The sequence below is a fragment of the Cetorhinus maximus genome, chromosome 14 (genome assembly GCF_964194155.1).
Source record: "Cetorhinus maximus chromosome 14, sCetMax3.hap1.1, whole genome shotgun sequence".
Taxonomy (NCBI): domain Eukaryota; kingdom Metazoa; phylum Chordata; class Chondrichthyes; order Lamniformes; family Cetorhinidae; genus Cetorhinus; species Cetorhinus maximus.
Window position 1 is genome coordinate 61,073 of NC_135892.1, and position 19,178 is coordinate 80,250.

Sequence of the window (19,178 nt, forward strand, 5' to 3'; positions counted from 1 at the left end):
AATGTTGCTGAACTAGTCATCCAGAGGCCCAGGCTGATGTTCTGGGGTCTGGGTTCAAATCTCACCATGGCAGCTGGTAGAATTTGAATTCTGTTAATAAATCTGGAATATGGAGATAGTTTCATGGTCATCATTCCTGAAACTATCATCTGGTTCACTAACGTCCTTTATGAAAGGAAATTGGTCACCCATACTTGGTCTGGCCTCTATATGACTCCAGACCCACAGCAATGTGGCTGACTCCTAACTGCCCTCTGAAATGGCCTAGCAAGTCACTCAGCTCAAGTGCAATTAGCAAACCGCTTTATTGCCAGTCCCCAAGTGCCGAGTATGCAACTCACAGTTCCAAACTCAGCCATATCACTGTGCGGATCTGGTTCTTTCCTGCCTTGAGGGAGTCTCATTATCAATCCAGTCTCATGCGTGGGTTCAGACTAGTATCAAACTTCGTGGTTGTAGCTGAAGTAGGTGGGAAAATGAAGGAAAGGGAAGAAAGGGATTCTAACCCTTCAAAACGTTAGAGAGTGCAATCTCATTCTGATTAAATAATTAATGGCTGAAATGAACTAGTGTTTTTAGATTTTCCCCCCCAAAAAAGGCTCTATGTGGCAGGAACAGATTGGAATTCATTAAGTCCAAATACAAGAACGGGCTTAGAAGTGTAACCAGAAACATTTACTTCTCTTATACAGCGAATAAAATTATCAGGACCAATACAACATGGATCTTAAATCTATATTTGAAATATAATTTGTATTCAAATACAAATATTAAAAGTGCATTTCAAAGAAATGAAATAGAAAGCAATTAACCAATAGAACAAGTAATTATTCTATGTGCTATCATCGACATTCATTCAAGTTCCAACTTTTGACGATATATTAAAAATAATTACCAAGAAATTGATCAAAAGAAAAATAAAACACTGATTCAAAGCCAGAGCTGTTTTGGAGGTCTTTATATTTAAAAAGTGTTTTAATCATAATATTTATTTTACATAGGGTTTAATCAACAAAACATTTAAAGCAACAGAAGATCTGGATTGTTGATAATTCCACACAAAGCTCAACAGTCTACAGTATGTTTCAAGTTGAAATGCAAAACTGGACAAATAAAGATTGCCAACCAGAAATCACCTTACCAAAACTGGTTGACCCTGGGCAGGATGGTAATTGCTCGATCCCAGATATTGCGGGCATGGTTAATCTGCCGATTCTTCATCTCCATTTCTGCGTACTTCAACCATAAGGTAACATTTCTGTGATCGACATCTAATGCTCTCTCGTAAATGGAACGTGCTCTTCAGGGATATAAGCAGATGGATGAGGATGAAAGAAACAAATTGAAGTCTTTAAAAAAAAAACACTGCTGTATCAATCATATTAAGTTTCCTTAAAATAATTACCGCTGTATTTCTTTTAGACTCTCCTCCCATTGTGCGTATTTGATCCAGTTGCTAATAACAGTTCGATTTTTCCGTATATTATCTTCAAATGTCTATTGCAAAATGGTACCAATTAAAAAATTGTATACAACTTAAGATTCCAGGACAACAATCCTGATTTGTTGCACTAATTTAATAAAGGAATAGGAAATGTAAATGTTACAAAGGACTTACTTTTCTTTTTCTTAGCTTGTAGTCATTCAATTCCTCCTCATCAGTGATCTTTTGTGTAGGTGGTGGTGGAAGGAGTTCAAGTTCCCTCTCTTTTGCTTCTCTCAGGAGCTGTTCAGCTGTGATTTGCAATTCAGCAGGTGCTTTATTTTTCACCTACGTATAAAAACAAACCAAGTCAATGATGGTTCTTTTACTGATAAACCTGATGGTCTATGCAAAAATGAAATAAAGTCTTGTTACAACAATAGCTTAGTTTAAAAAACTTTATGTTGAATCCAGGGTGGGGCTTTATTTAGCTGCTATCATTTTCTCAAATACAACCCACATTTTTGAGTGTGTACCGAAATTGTCATACTACTGGCAACATCTGAAAACTGAGCGAATATGTCAAGCAAACTATACATTGGAAACTAAATATAATTATAATTAGAATAATATAATAAAATAGAACCGTCCATTGAGCAACATATCATAGTCATAGTCTGACAGTGAAAGGATAAACACAAGATACAAAAGCACTGCTCTCGTATGCTGAGCAGATTTTTCCAATAGATTCTGCATTTACATTCTACTTTTCAGAGGAAAATTCAGAGGAAAAGGAAAATTTTTTCCCTCGTGTTCATGTGTAAAGTTATTGAGAAGGGAAGAAAGTAGGGACAATTAAATACTTCTTTCTGTATACACAAGATTAAAATAAAATTTAACATTATGCCTACATGAACCGACATATTATTTATTCTATTCTCCAAGACCACTTTTTCTGATTTTCCATCAGCACATGCCTCTGATGTCCAATGCCCCTTGTGTTCTTTGCATGCAATCTGTGTTGTACTCTTCATCATTACTGCCTCCCTGCTCTTGCAATGAGAATCAGGTTATGGTAGTCGTTAATATCAATCTCTTCCCTGTATACTAAAACTAGTGCTCTAACACAGAAGGGAACAGATTGATGTCCTTTTGGAGGAATTCCCCCCTTAAACCTCACTGCTTTTTTTCTCTTCCTATAAAGACACTCTTAAAACCTACCTTTGACCAAGCTTCTAGTCACCTGTCCTAATATTTCACATGGCTTGGTATCAAATTTTGTTTGATAATGCTACCATGGAGCGCCATGGGACAGTCAACCACGTTAAAGGAACTATATCAAATGTAAGGGATTGATGTAGGGCATAAATAAACAAAGCAATCAGAACCTTGGGTTACAATGCTAAATCAACCAAGTTCAAATTATCAAAAGGTTATGCTGAAGCTTAACAGTAAGGTCGCCCCTTGAATACTGCATGCAGTTCAGATCATTATGACAGGCTTTAGTAGCAATGCAGAAGGCTACAATAAGGCTAATCTATGGTGTTAAGGGAAACATTGTCTCCTTAACAGAGACCTAACATAGTTTAAACAAAAACAGAATTACCTGGAAAAACTCAGCAGGTCTGGCAGCATCTAACATAGTTAAACTTGATACTTAACAGAGGGAGAGTAAACAAACAATTCTTCCAAATACAGATTGCAGCAGAAAATAGATTGATAGTTGTGAATGAAAGGTTCAGAACAGAACAGATCCCTTAACACCTATGGTGAACAACTTGTACTTGTATAGCACCTTTACATAATAAAACATCACAAGGTGCTTCACAGGAACATTACAAAGCAAAGTGTGACATTGAACCACATAAGATGATGTTAGGACAGATGACCTAAAAATTTGGCCAAAGAGTTTCAAGGAGCATCTTAAAGGGGATGGGTGAAGAGGTTTATGGAGGAAATTTCAGAGCTTAGTGCTTTGGCAACTGAAGGCACAGCCACCGATGGTGAAGCGTATAACACTAGGAATGCTCAAGAGGTGAAAATTAGAGGAGCACAACAGATCTTGGCGGGTTCTGGAGTTGGAGGAGATTGCACAGATCAGGAGGAGTGAGGCCTTGGAAGGATTTGAAAACAAGGGTGAAAATTTTAAAAATCAAGCGTTGCTTAACCAGGAGCCAATTTACATCAACAAGCACAGGGGTGATGGGTGAACAGGACTTGGTACAAGTACGTACATGGGTAGCAGAGTCTTGCTTGATCTCAACTTTATGAAGGGCAGAATATGGGAGAGCTGCCAGAAGCGTGTTGGAATAGTCCAGAAGAAACAAAGGCATGGATGAGGGTTTCAGCAGTGGATGGGCTGTGGTGGAACTGAATTGAGCTGGAGTTGAAAATGGGTTGCCTTAGTGATGGTATGGATATATAGTTCGAGACTCAGCTTGGGGTCAAATATGACTCTGATATCAAGAGTTGGAATTCGTTTCTAAGAGTGTTGTAAAGATCAGGATATTGAATCATTTAAAAAAACAGATACGTGCAGTAGTGGGAAGACAGAAGGTTAGCATCTTGGAAAGAATAGTTCAAACGGGCTGAAGGATTTCAACTCAAAGCGCAATCCCCGATTTTGTTATCAGGAGCTGACCTCGATGAAAGTTGTCCACAAAGGTTTAGCAATCTTTGTAGTGGAATTTTCCCTCTCTTGAAAGCAATTTAAATGTGGTGCCAAGTTAAGGGAATGTTGTGTTGTGCTGCAGCAGTGTGGCCAGCAAGCAGGTAAGCAGCCAGTCACACTGAAGTATTCACTCGCTGAAAACCAGGAAGTTAAACGCGCTTAATACCCTTCACTTTTAAATGTTCAGGTAGTGAAATAAATGACGATTGGATTCTGATAGACGCTGAAATAAAGATAAACAAACTTCTTAATTTTTTTTTTTTAAATGTGGTATTATGGGGAAATTTGATATTCCTAAAATTACAGAGTAATTTTTCAGGGTCAGTAAGGGTGTTTAGAAGAATTAATGAAGTTAGTGCACTATTAAAAACCCAGTTATATCTCTTTCAACACAGTGTAACTTTTCAAGGGTTTTTACAGTGAGAATAACTACTTAAGAGGGGAGCTTGCAACAAGTCATGATGCAGGACAAATCCAGCTCGGCCAATTACCGTCCCATCAGTCTACTCTTGAACAACAGCAAAGTGATGAAAGGTGTTGGCAACAGTGTTAACAAGCTGCACTTACTCAGTTTGGGTTCTGCCAGCGCCACTCAGCTTTTGACTTCAATACAGCCTTGGTCCAAACATGGAGAAAAGAGCTGAATTCCAGGCAAGGTGAGAGTGACTGCCCTTGACATCAAGGCAACATTTGACCAAACGTGGCATCAAGGAGAGCTAGCAAAACTGGCATCAATGGGAATCGGGTAAAACGTTCCACTGGTTTGGGAGTCATACCTAGCACAAAGGAAGATGGTTGTGGTTGTTGGAGGTCAATCATCTCATTCCAGGGACATCGCTGCAGGAGTTCCTGAGGGTAGTGTCCTAGGCCAACCATCTTCAATTGCTTCAATGACCATCCCTCTGCCATAAGGTCAGAATTGGGATGTTCACTGATGATTGCACAATATTCAGCACTGTTCACGACTCCTCAGATACAGAAGCAGTCCATGTCCATATGCAGCAAAACCTGGACAACATTCAATCTTGGGCTGATTAGTGGCAAGTAACATTCATGCCACACAAGTGCCAGGCAATGACCATCTCCAATAATAGAAAATCTAACCATCTTCGCTTGATATTCAATAGTATTACTATCACTGAATCCCCCAATATCAACATCCTGGGGGTTACCATTGACTAAGAACTGAACTTGACCAGCCATATAAATACTGTGGCTAGGTCACAGCAGGTCAGAGGCTGGGAATCCTGCAGTGGGTAACTCACCTCCTGACTCCCCAAAGTCTGTCCACCATCTACAAGGCACAAGTCAGGAGTGTGATGGAATACTCTCCACTTGCCTGGATGAGTGCAACTCCAACAACACTCAAGAAGCTTGGCACCGCCCAGGACAAAGCAGCCCGCTTGATTGGAACCCTGTCCACCACAATAAACATTCACTCCCTCTACCAGCGATGCACAGTAGCAGCAGTGTGTACTATCTACAGGATGCACCGCAGCAACTCACCAAGGCTCCTTCGACAGCACCTTCCAAATCCACAACCTTTACCACCTAGAAGGACAAGGGCAGTAGACACAGGGGAACACTACCACCTGCAAGTTCCCCTCCAAGGCACACACCATCCTGACTTGGAACTGTATCACTGTTTCTTCACCCATCACTGGGTCAAATCCTGGAACTCCCTTCCTAACAGCACTGTGGATGTACCTACACCACGTGGCCTGCAGCAGTTCAAGAAGGCAACTCACCACCACTGTCTCAAGGGCAATTAGGGATGGGCAATACATGCTGGCCTAGCCAGGGATGCCCACACCCTATGAAAGAATAAATTTCAAAAGAAATGATGGCAATGGAGTCTGCAGTCTGTGGGAACCTCTCCACCATACCGTATGGAACAGCACAGACTCAATGACAGCAACTTCTGGATTTCTGCATTATTTTGGCGGACCTGCCAAAATTGCTGTCCGCTTCAATGGAGTAATAACAGAGAATGGTGACAGTTTCTTGTAGTCCCATCAATGTCAGGGAAATGGAAAAAAAAACATATTACAAACCAATTTAACACATGGTATTGTGTTTACTTTTCAGTGGCACTTTCTTTTTGGTCAGGTGCGTGTGTGACATGCAATGGAAACCCTTCACGGTGCATAGTAATCTCCAAAGCAAACCTCCAGAAAGAAGTATCTGTTTAACTGATAAAGAGTGCATGCTTGCAGCTCACTGAGCCAAATCCAGAAAACTTAAGCATAGGTATAAACCGACGTGGAGTTAAACCAATTTGTGCAACACATTGGTAAACTTCCTACTGCTGGTCCAGCTAGGACCCACCATTCGGGCCCTGACTTAAGTTACCTGAAGAAGAATAGTATGGAGCTTCAGCAACTATTAACCTCTCCAAACCCTGTCACACAGGTATCTAACACATTTTTTACGTTGATTCTTAGATTAACTCTTCTGAAAGCTATTCTCTGAATTTCCTTAACAGCTAAATGACAGACATCTGTTCTCAGTGTGGTAGGGGGACCTTTGTAAGACAACTTGCATTATGTTTTGGTCACCTCAAGATTCTAGTTGTAACAAGGGTTTACTCAGAGTGATCTCACTTACTATACTTCACAGTTACATCTTGATGTCCGCGAAAGGTGTTATAGAATTATGAATTACTTTGAAGGAAACAAATGAGGGGAGATGTTTAATTTAGAGTAAGTGTGTGTGTTCGGCCGGGGGGGGGGGGGGGGGGGGGGGGGTGTAGAATCCTCTCAGTCACTGCATTAACCTGTCTAAGCTTTGAACAGGAGAGGCCTTTGGCGCAGTGGGTAGCGTCCCTACCTGTGCCAGAAGCTCTGGGTTCAAGACCCCCAGAACTTGAGGGCCCACAGAAGGGCCAAACAGGTTGATAATCAGCCTATAAATCCTTCCAACATGCCTAATGGCAGGGGGGTAGGATTGGGAGAATTTCCTGGTCAGCCATAGTACAGAAGGCAACAGCAAACCACTACAATACCTTGCAAACTTAATCATGAACCAATCCAATGGAAGCCCATAAAAGCAAAGTACTGCGGATGCTGGAAATCTGAAACAAAAACAAAAATTGCTGGAAAAACTCAGCAGGTCTGACAGCATCTGTGGTGAGAAAGACAGAGTTAACGTTTTGAGTTCAGATGACTCTTCTTCAGAACTAAAGAGAAGTAGAAATGTGGTGAAATATATACTGTATAAGGGGGGGGTGGGACAAATGAAGTTGGATAGAAGGTCAGTGATAGATGGAGGCAAAGGAGAGATTGCAAAAGGGGTGTTGATGGTGGTGATACCGGCTAAAGGAGGTGCTAACGGTGACATTAAGAGTCGAAAGCAGGATGAGCAAGTGACAGATGGCCCTGGTGGGGGGAGGGGACAGTGTGGCAAGCGACAGGGAGGTCTGGGTCATGTGCACGTGCCATTTCAACACACCACCCTGCTCTCATGCCCACATGTCCATCCTTGGCCTGCTGCAATGTTCCAATGAAGCTCAACACAAACTGGAGGAACAGCACCTCATCTTCCGATGAGGCAGTTTACAGCCTTCCGGACTGAATATCGAGTTCAACAACTTCAGATCATGAACTCTCTCCTCCATCCTCACCCCTTTTTGATCCCCTTTTTTCAAATATGTATTGTTCAATTTTTATATGTACATTTTTCCCCACCTATTTCTATTATTATTATTTTTAAAATTTATTTCCATTCATTGTTTTATCCCCAACTTTTAGCCTATTTTGATCTTTTCTCCCACACCGTCCTCCCACCCCTCACTAGGGCCATCTGTCACTTGCTCATCCTGCTTTCTACTCTTAATGTCACCATTAGCACCTCCTTTAGCCAGTTTCACCACCATCAACACCCCTTCGACCTTTTGTTTATGACATCTTTCACAATCTCTCCTTTGCCTCCACCTATCACTGACTTTCTACCAAGCTTCACCTGTCCAACCCCCCCTTATACAGTATATATTTCACCACATTTCTATTTCTCTTTAGTTCTGAAGAAGAGTCACACGGACTCGAAACGTTAACTCTGTCTTTCTCTCCACAGATGCTGTCAGACCTGCTGAGTTTTTCCAGCGGTTTTGGTTTTTGTTGCAATGGAAGGCCATGGTCGCCTCTTGGGGCACGGCACCCGGGAGAGGAGAGGATTCTTTCAGCAGCCAGGGCCATCAATCTGCTGCTCTCGCCCGAGGACAGATGTTTGTGTTTGTCAACTTCCACAGGGCCTAACTGGGCCCGACACAGTTTATCAATAAGGCGCTGGTTACCTTCGCCACTTTAGGGATTCGCTGTTTTCCAGCCGCGGTCGACGCCATGTTCTTGCCGTGATATCGCCCCTCTTCCCTTCAATTATTTAAAATATATACACGAACAAGCAAATATAATCATATCCCCCGCCGCTCCCAGCAAACATCCGGGCCTCACGGCCTGACCTCTGACCCGGCGGCGCACCACGTGGTAGCGACGGTGGTTGCCATGGCACCGGAGCGCCGCGTTGCTACAGCATCTTGTGGCTTTTCGGGCACGAAGGCTGAAGGCACAGGTTTGTTTTCTTTAAAGAGTTGGTTTGCTCAGGCTTTTTCTCTCCGGGAGGAGGTAACTTTTTATTGTTCTTTGTGGAGAGAGGTGAACCCAGGTGCGGTCAAATGTGTCTCTTTATTCCTGTAAATACACAAGGTGAATATAGGACAATGATGAACCTGCAGTTTATCAGATATGTTACAGCCCCAGTGAAATATATATTCGGATGAATATACCCTGTTTCTCTTTCCATACATGCTGACTGACCTAAGTATTTCCAGCATTTTCCATTTTTATTTTATATTAAATATATTCTAGGGTTTTTTTGCACCAAACTCGAAGAACTATAGTATGTATGTGCAGCTTATTCCATGCATTAATCCTGTTCCTCCTCCACCTCCAATTTTGTTTCATTCTTTGTGCTGGGATACAGTTCAGCTTTGAGTCCTGGTGGCCTAACTGACTTAGGCAGTTTTCAGAATTAGCTGAAGGCGCAACATCCACGGTCAGTCAGTGGCTGTCTATGAATATAGAGAAAGGTTCAGGGCCAGGTGTGTCCTCTGTATTTGCAAAATCAGAGAGAGAGACTATGACCTAGCTGGGTATAAGCAAGTTCTGTGGCTTAAAAGATCACAGAATTTAGGACATAAGGAAGATACGCGTGTAACTATGATACGTCCAAGTTTTCTCAGTTTTGATGTCCATCCATCAAACCCTTCCCAATGAAACTCCGCGCATAAAATTAACTATGCCAACTCTCAAATACGAGTATCCTCTGTGCTTGTTCAGAGGATGCCTTACGTAGCGACTAGATTTTCAGGTGCAGCAGGAAGAAGAGTTTTTTTCCGGGTGTTTAAAATTAAACAATTTTTTTGGAGGATTTGAAAAAGAATATCTTCACTGAAACTTGATTTTTTGAATGAATTTTTAGGGTATAAATATTGTTTCTTGTTCCAAGACAGCACCGCTTTCTCATTATGTCTTAATTGAACTGATGTAAAATGGCAGCCAACAGAGAGATTGCCTTGTGGCAGAGGTTACATGACTATGGCAAGCCAGATAGGACATGTAGTACTGTTGCATTTCAAAACCCAAACATCCCTCTTTTAATAACGAATAAAAGATCCAAATACACCGCTTTTCGTAACCAATAGAAGACACATTTGCATATACGATCATGTGTAACTGTGAGTTACCCAAATTATCCACTATACACCTACTGTTCTCATGCATTAACAACTGTTTGCTCTACTAGTCAGTCTCTGTACCTGCATAGTGTATGTAGTCTTTAAATTGTGCAGTCCTGTCAACATGAAATTTGGCTTTCTGCTGTTTCTGCTTGATTTCTTCCTTCACGCCTGTGACTACTTCTTATTTCAGCAGCTTTTTTGGTATTGGAAGAGTAGTTAGGTTGCGACGTGACATTGGTCTTTGAACTGGACTAGATTTGCTCGATTTCTTTATGATTCCTTTGACGATTTTCATTGCCATCTCAACTTTTCCATTCAACTGGGGATAGTGTGGAGATGATGTATAGTGTTGAATTTCTATATCCTTTGTGAATCGGCTAAATTCTTCACTTGTGAATTGAGGGCCTTTGTCACTCATCACAATGTCTGGAATGCCATGACGACCGAAGTGTGTTTTCAGGCATTCTGCTATCTCTCCTGTCGTCGTTGAAGTCAGCTGGTCTAACTCCCAGTATCAGAATAGTAGTCTACAATGACAAGATAGTCAGTTCCTGCTATAGTGAAGAGGTCTACTTCCAGCTTCATCCATGGTCTGTCTGGGATATCATGCGTCATCAACAGCTCTCTAGCTTGTTTAGCTTGGTACTCGTTACAAGCACTGCACTGGTCTTTATGGTCTTTAATTTCAGTGTTCATGTTTGGCCATCATCTCATTCACTCCTCCCTTGCTATCCCCTCCCTCTGATGTAATCCCCTCTTTCCTATGCCACCCCCATTTCATTCCTTCCACCTCTCCCATGCCATTACCATCCCTCCTATAAACACCACCCCATCCCTCATAGAAAAAATCTCTCCAGTTACAGTAACTTTGTTGTTGAGCTCCCCTTACCTTCTGCTGTTTTTGTTCTCTACCAACAGCCCCGCCACACACACCCCCCACCCCCCCCCCCCCCCCCCCCCGGCCATATGCAAACCAAATAAACCCACCAACAAATTTTAAACTGACCAATCAAAATAGTCCAGACAGACAAAAACTCTATTATTATTATTATAGATTAGGAGGTTGCTTGGGCGTAACTTGATATTGGATGTAACTCCAGGTTATGCCAAAGAGGAAGGACTTGGTTTTAATATTTACTGTTGTTTACCATCCTTAAGAAATTTTTATTTGGATAGTTTTCAGACTGTATTTGTTCTGGAATTAAGCCTACCCAAAAAATCCTTATTGAGTCAATCACAGTGCTGTTACAATATATTTTCTCCTGTACATGATAATCCTCTACCCATAGAAAAAACTTTCTAGTTGTTCCTTCAACAGCAAACTCTAACTCCAGATTTTCACTCCTCTGGCCTGCCACAACATTATGACCACTGTTGACCTACATAATACTTCCTTTTACTTTCAATGACTTTACAAAGATTTGCATGGTTTATTACTCCCACTTCTGCTCTTCCAATTCAGAAAGCTGAAAACACTGGGTGAACTGCTAGACTGGTTATCCACTGTGAAATCTTCCTTGACCACCCTAAGAATTTAGAGTATCCACCTCTCTATGCCAAGTATTCTTACGACCTTTATATTATTTATCCCGGCTTGGTAGTTACTTTTGGCTGAGAGAAAGATAGATACAAGTACATCACTAAGGTAATCCAGTCATATCTAGGACAATTTCAAATTTCTCTGCTTAATGGCAAACTGCTTTTAATGCCACCCTCCTTCCCACGGTGTAAGTTTTCAAGGATTTTTTTTCAGCTATCTTAGCCTCCTTGTTCTCAGGTATTCCTGCCAGTGGTAGAGCGATAAAATTTGGGGATATGCAAGAGGTCAGAATTTGAGGAGTGCAGAGATCTCAGAGGGTTGTGGGGCTGAAGGAGACTAAAGAGATAGGGATGGGTGTGGCCATGGAGGGATTTAAAAACAAGGATGAGACTGGGAGCCAATGTACTTCAGTAAGCATAACAGTGAGGTATGAACAGGAGGGTGTATGTTAGAATATGGATACATAGTTTTGGATCAGCATAAATTTCAGGAGGCCAGCCAGGAGAGCATTGGAGTGTGTGTGCCTAGAAGTTACAAAGGCATGGATGAGGGTTTCAGCAGAAGATGAGATAAGGAGGGGACAGGAAGGATGATGTGACAGAGGTGGAAGTAGGTAGTATTGGTTATTGGAGAGGATTTAGAAGCTCATCTCAGCATCAAGTAGAACACCAAGGTTGCAATCAGTCTGGTTCAACCTCAGACAGTGGCCAGGGCAAGGGATGGCGTTTGTGGCTATGAAATGGAGTTTATGGCTTGGATTTTCTACATCATGTAATGTGATATTGTCAGTGTAATAAGAGGTACAGTCTAAGAAAATCTAAGCTCAAAACTGGGCATCCTTCTGAATTATCAGCAGAAATCTATATCACTACAACCTGTAATCTTTTGCTTGAATCCTTGAATATCATGAAATCAGGAGACCAACTCTGGTGCAGTGTGTTATAAAAAAGTATTCCAAGGATAGCGCAAAGCATACCTGAGGATCAGATATGACTCTTGCAAAGCTGTTGCATGGGGCTTCCTAAATGCTAAATACCAAAAGCAGCAGACTATAGACAGAAATACGCAGTCAACAGCCAACAGTTTACAGAAAAACTCTCAAGTCTTACCAGACCAGTTGAGAATCGTGGCAAACAGCCAGGCAACTAATAGGAAGTGGTGAATCAATAACCACCTCCTTCCTCAGTGCAAAAGACAAGGCTGAAGTGTTTTCAAGTGTCTTTGGCTAAAAGTGTCAAGTGGATGATTCTACTCTGTCTCCTCCCAAGGTTCTCGCTATAATAGATACCAGTGTCCAGCCAATTCAGTTTTCTCCGCTCAACATCAGAATACGGTTAGGTGTACTAAACACAGGAGGCTATGGATCTTACAAATATATTGGCTGTTGTGCTGAAGGCATATATGCTAGAACTAACCACTCTTCTAGACAAGCTGTTACAGTACAGCTATGACATTGGGATCTACCTGGCAATAAACACGATTGCCAGGTATGGCTCAGCAGCAAATAAACAGGATATGTCTAGCCTGACCAATTGCTATCTTATCAACCTCCTGCCCATCATCAGTGAAGTGAAGGAAGGTGTCATCGATAGTATCATTGAGCAACACCCATTCACCTGATCACCGGTGTTCAGTTTGGATTCTGCCAGAACCGCTCATCTCCAGACTTCATCACAGCCATGAACCTGGCATGAATACACAAGGGCAGATGCCAGAGGATTGATGAATGTGATACAAGAGGAAAATACTGCGGGTGCAGGAAATCTGAAATAAAAATAGAAAGTTCTGGAAATACTCAACAGGTCTGGCAGCATCTGTGGAGAGAGAAACAGAGTTAAGGTTTCGATTCGAATAATACTCTTCTTCGGAGCTCTGAAGAAGTTATGTTATGAAGAAGATCTGGTTTGCTCCCTCATTGGCAGGGGAGCATCCTAGAAAGTACCTAAAACTATTTTGGAGCACCATCATTACAATGACTGATGTGGTTCATAGAGAAGGCCCACCATCATCATCTCAAGATAACTAGAAATGAGCAATAATTGCTGGTGGCGACCACATTCTGAGAATAAATAAAAAAATACTGAAGTGACATTGACAATTTTTTTTGATTATGGGCGGTTTTTACTTCGTTTTATCAGGAACTATGTTGAACTGCCCAAACTTAGTTCACAGGGCCTCAAACCCATCCTACTAATCTGTGTTGGATTGGAGAGAAAGTGTGGAAGCTGTTTTGATCACCTTATCTGTTGTCTCCTCCTCTAATAACCATCTAAAATATAATAATATCTCAGTAGCATTGAATTTTAATTGAAACTTGTATTTATTATCCTCATTGTAAATATAGTGGTTATTGTAGCTTAAAGGCTTTTGTATACAATTATCATATTCCTTCAATTTATGTGATTGAATACATGTGACAGGAAATATTTTTCTGCCTAATTGTAACTGTTACAACCTTAAGCAAATATCCTCATGAAATTCTGTAACTTTCAGTTCCTTTTTTGTGCATTCTTCTTTTACAGAACAACAATGACAACTATATATGCTGCAGGTGGAGGAAATCCAGTAATAAATGTCAGACGATCAGAATCTCGAGATGCTCCTCAGATAATGAAACTATTCACCCCAAGTACAACAGCCATGTTTGGAAGAATTAATGTCGTCTATCTGCTGTATGTATATGTAAAGAATATCCATTAATAAGGCCTTAGTTAAGCAGTTTCCAGGGAAGTATGCAGGGCTAATATATGTTTCTTAATAATTTAATTGCAATACTACAACTATGAGGACAAAAAGGCTACCTGTGGAAATAATTACAGCTCAGATTGACTGATCTGAATTTCCTTTAACCCTCATGCTAATGGTCCAGGGCTACACAAGAAGGATTGCAAACCAATGTCATGAAGATTAACCGGCGTGCACCAGATTTGGAGCTCACTTTGCCCTGTCACAGTGCTATTTTCTGTACCATTCTCTGCCTTGAAGGACGGACTGGCAAATTATTTTAAAATATAAGCAGAAATTGCTGAAAAAACCCAGCAAGTCAAGTAGTATCTGCAGAGATATAAACAGAATTCATGGCCGGAATTTCCCATTCGCGGCGGGCGTCACGGCAAGTGGGAGTGGTAAATATTGCCAGAAGGCCAAAAATTGGTTTTACAGCGTCGTACAAACGGTCCGTGATTGTGTGCTGCAGCCTTCGATGGCAGACCACATTTCCCGCCGCGGCACGTTGGGAACGTCACTTCAATATATTTGCATCTCATTATAAGGGCTCCTCACCAGAATCAACCCCCCCATGCAGGATCATCAGGGCACATCGGCGGGCAATTAGGATGACATGTTTCACAATAGTATATAAGTGAAGTGCACCTGGCTTTGAGGTTTGTTCACCTACCTTGCATTGCACAGTGGTCGGGATTGTCAGCTCCAGGCTTCACAGGTAGCACCACATTGCTTTCATGGGGGGTGTCGGAGGCAAGTCTGTACCTACCAGAGCAGCTGTCAGGTAGGGGTGGCTTTTAATGGGCTGCAAGGTTAGGGCTCTACTGGAGAAGTGGGGGAAACTGGCCTGAGGCATGGAAAGGGGCTGCAGGGCTAGGCCTCTACTGGGGAAGGAGGAGAACTGGCCTCAGGCATGGGAAGGGGCTGCAAGGCTAGGGATATGCTGAGGAAGCGGGGAAACTGGCCTCAGGCATGGGAAGGGACTGCCGGGCTAGGGCTGTACTGAGGGATACGAGTGGGTAAGATTGCACTCAGACACGTGACTGGGGGGAGGGTGCAGGGTGGTTAAACCCTCAGTGCCAGGATGGGGAGAGAGTATGTTGCAGAATGACATAACCCACTTGGGGCCAGAATGGGAGGAGCATTGAGTGAAGAAGCGCATCAGGTTAGTGTTGAGCTTGCAAAGACTGTCCTTGTCCCAGTCCAGGGAGATGGAGGGCATGTCAGTCCAGTCTCAGTCATGTCCAGAGTGTTGTCGTAACATCATGCTGGGGTCCATGGGGTTTCTGGTATCATACTGGGTCGCAGATGGCACACTTAGTCAGGGAAGGCATCTGCAACCATTAGATGGGGAAAAGGTATTGTGGGGGTATCCAAGGGTGTGTGTGGGGGTATATGTGTACCTGTACAAATGGTCTCAGGGTGGGGAGGGCTGAGGTCCACACAGGGCATAGGTACATCTACCTCACCATGTTCTGGGGGTAACAAAGGGATATCCACCATGATCACGATGGGATCAAGGAATACAGGGGAAGGATTGAGAGGTTCTTGGAGGGAGGGAAACCTGAACATTAAGCTCTTCTAGGATGATAGGAGGGATTTTCACTGTTATGACCCAGCTATGGTAAAGGCTGAGTTGTTTAAACCCCAGAGGGAAACTTGAACAACTGTCATAACCTATATTTTCAATTGGTATATTTGAGATGCAGCTCTGAATTCAGTAATAAGCCCACAAAGTCTGAATAGGTTTCTTATATAAAACTAAATTAAACATTTATTAATTTAACAACTAATTAAACATGTCTACAAATTACTACTATAATAACTTTTAAACAAATCCCCAAATTAATCACTCCCAGGTAAATCTTCACCAAGGCAACAATAACCCATAGACCTTAAACAGACACCAGGCAAAGCACATTTGACGGTACAAATTCAAAATGAGGTTCCTTTCAATTTGGTTCCTTTGCAGACAGTTGTAGGCTTACCGGCTGGTTAGATATTACATGCTTCTGACTCAGACACGAAAACTCCTTTCGGTTCATACCTAGCTTTCCCTTTGAATGTAAATTTTCCATTGTATTATTAGGTTTTTTAATTTTACCTCTCCTAACAATAATCCTTTCATTCCACCAATTTTATTAGTAATTTAAACACATTGCTTGGTGACTCCCAGCTAGGTGCAAGATTTTACCCATTCTTTTGAATGGTTTATTCAACAAATGCAAATGTACTCTTCACCTTCTATCCTTACATTTTATCTAATTAACATCTCAAACAACTGTACATCAAAGCACCTAGACTAGCTGGCTTTAATCCAACTAAGCCACACACAGACACACACCCTACTAGAAATCCAATTTAAAAATAATTTCCAATAACATTATACACATTAATATCTCTTCGTGACATCCACATTCATGCAAGGAGGGTCCAAGCTGGTCTAGTAGTGAGACCTCAGCACCACCATCTTCCGGCCTGCAGCAATGGAGCAGTACAAAATTAAAATGAGGAGCAACTCTGCTGGTGAGGGCTCTGCGGGCCGATTGGAGGGCAGGTGTACGCACTGCAGGGGCTGATTAAAGGGCGCACAACTGAACTGTGAGTTGCTCAGTTCATAGCACCCTCGCCTTTGAATCAGAGGGTTGTGGGTTCATGTCCCACTCCCGGAAACCAAGAACTGTGATTGTACTCAAAAGAGTTGCAATCTGTGACTGTTGGTAACTTGAAAGAGTTTCCCAAATGAGGAGAGAGACACAGCCAAGACATGTTAGGAGTCTTTCAATGACAATGCAGGGAATCAGGAAAGTGAAGTAATGATGCACATTCATGTGAGACTAATCCCACAAAGTGGCACTAATCAATCCCCTTGTTTTAGCTCCTTGTTCGCAGATTGGGAATTGCCCAGGGCGAGAACAAACTCCAGAGCCATTGTGTGATTGGACGATCTTCAAAAGCGTGTTAGAATCATGGTGCTGGACAGTTCACAGAAGAGAAGTCCCAGGGCACCTTCAAATAATCTCATTTCCTGACTAAATATTTACCCTCATGTTGATTCCAAGGAGTGCAATATTAGAGTGCAATGAATGAGAATCCCAGCGCCTGGGCTGAAAGCAGCACATTCAATGCCTGACCAAAGCAATATCATAGCAGTTGGTCATGTAAAGGCAGTAGGAGGGGTGTGAGAGAGATCCTGAAACGCACCCTGCACTGGCCATCATTTCAGGGGTGAACAGTTGCCAACATAGGAACAAAGCCCTTGAACCAACGTTCACTGACGAGTCATTGACAGAAAGAGGACCTTTGGAGACTAATGCTGATTCTTGTCTGTTTCTCATTGATACTGCAGAGAGGAGACCATCAGGAAGATGGAGGCTGGATATATTGCTGCCTGCACAATTTCATACAGGCAGGAGAGAAGAAGAAGATTGTGACAGAGGCACCTGGCTCACCAAAGGGAGGAGCAAAACCCTCAAAACGAAGGGCCCCCTCCGGACGCAGAGGATGAGGCTGACAGAAACATTGGGTGTAGGTGGCTCGCAAGACCGAGGGTGTTTAGAACTCACATGTTTTATCTGTAGATGAACGAGCATCAGTGTCACCGATGCCTCCACATATCCAGGGATCTGGTGATTCACATTTGCCACATTTTCCAGGAATTGGCACCACAGGGATTGGGAGGGCAACCATTGCCAGTGGCTCTGAAAGTAACAGCTGCACTCAATTTCTCTTCCAGTGGTCCACTGGGGACTTCTGTGGAATCTCTCAAGCACCCATGCACAAATGCATTCATGAGGTCACAGACATCTTTTTTGGCAAGGGCCACCAAGTTTGACAGAGATCAAACAAGCCAGGATGCCAGAGCACTGGGTTTTGCTAAGATTTCCAGATTCCCACAGGTGCAGGGTGCCATTGGCTGCACTCACATGGCTATAAAAGCTCCCTGACAACAGGCTCTCCAATACAGAAATAGAAAAGGCTACCACTCACTCAATGTACAGCTGGTCTGTGACTATAAGAAACTTGTCATGCAGTTTTGCGCCAGATACCCAGGAAGCGTCCATGACTCATACATCTTGAGTAGATTGCAGATCCCCGACATCTTCAAAGGACCACACAGGATCCAGGGCTGGCTCTGACGAGAGTTACCCGCAAAGGAGGTGGCTGATGATGCCTGTGTGGCAGCCTCAGACTCCTGCAGAGAGATGGTGCAGCAGGGCTCATGCCGCTAGCCGAACATTGGTAGAGCACACCATAGGGTCCTTAAAGATGTGATTCCAATGCCTGAATCAATCTGGCGGTGCACTAAAGTACACTCTCCAGAGGGTCTCACAGATCATCATGGCTTGCTGCAGACTGCCCAACCTGGCGCTGCAAAGTGGGGAGGACTTGCCAGATGCCAATATGGAGGAGCTGAACATCTCCCCAGATGAGGACATCAAAGGGGTTAGGGCGTTGAGTTGGAGGAAGCTGAGGCTGCAGGCCATAGCACAGGCCAGACAAGACAGGTGTACACGTGAGGCCCTCATTGCCACCAGATTCCATGAGGAGGATGACGAGTTGCAGTGAGTACCCTCTTGGACAAGTCCCCTCCATCATGGGCCAACATGAACACCAGCATTGCTATTCCTCTCATTTCAACCATGCACTTCAATACAAAAGTGAATAGTTACACATGAACCTCACATTGTCCTGATCCTTTGAAGGATGTTGAAGTCTTGGGAGCATGTGTCCTTGCTGAGATGAGGTACGAATTTGAGGAGGGAGTCCTAGCATCAGATGTCAGAAGGTGCTGCCTCTTCAAGTGTATCTCCAGCACCCCAGTCACAGGGGCAGCCTATAAGAGGCAGGAGCTGTTCCACTATCCTCAGTGGGCTTATAGCTGTATGCCTTCAATCTGACAAAGCACCTCAAGGAGATCCATCTCCAGCAACTGGACAACGCATTCTGTGTAGCCTCGATGGTGAAACTGATAGTTGACACTTGGGCCAAGGCAGCCAAAGATGTTCTGTAGGTGTGCATCAATTCTGAGATGACTCAATCCTCTGTGTCACTTTCCTCTCTTTCACGTTAACATCTGGCACTC

The 19,178-nt window shown here is 42.9% G+C and overlaps 2 protein-coding genes across 2 annotated transcripts in view; one reads left to right on the forward strand and one right to left on the reverse strand.

Moving 5' to 3' along the window:
- crnkl1 (crooked neck pre-mRNA splicing factor 1) overlaps nt 1-8,565 on the reverse strand; it is a 32,134-nt gene extending 23,569 nt beyond the window's left edge. Inside the window, exons 1-4 of the mRNA XM_078556379.1 lie at nt 8,386-8,565; nt 1,619-1,771; nt 1,406-1,497; nt 1,142-1,300 (exon numbers count right to left, since the gene is read on the reverse strand). Coding sequence (XP_078412505.1) covers nt 1,142-1,300; nt 1,406-1,497; nt 1,619-1,771; nt 8,386-8,433 — 452 coding nt within the window. The 5' untranslated portion in view covers nt 8,434-8,565. The remainder of the gene's footprint in view (nt 1-1,141; nt 1,301-1,405; nt 1,498-1,618; nt 1,772-8,385) is intronic.
- A 22-nt stretch (nt 8,566-8,587) lies between these two features.
- cfap61 (cilia and flagella associated protein 61) overlaps nt 8,588-19,178 on the forward strand; it is a 216,307-nt gene continuing 205,716 nt past the window's right edge. The window contains exons 1-2 of the mRNA XM_078557547.1: nt 8,588-8,660; nt 13,891-14,040. Coding sequence (XP_078413673.1) covers nt 13,898-14,040 — 143 coding nt within the window. The 5' untranslated portion in view covers nt 8,588-8,660; nt 13,891-13,897. The remainder of the gene's footprint in view (nt 8,661-13,890; nt 14,041-19,178) is intronic.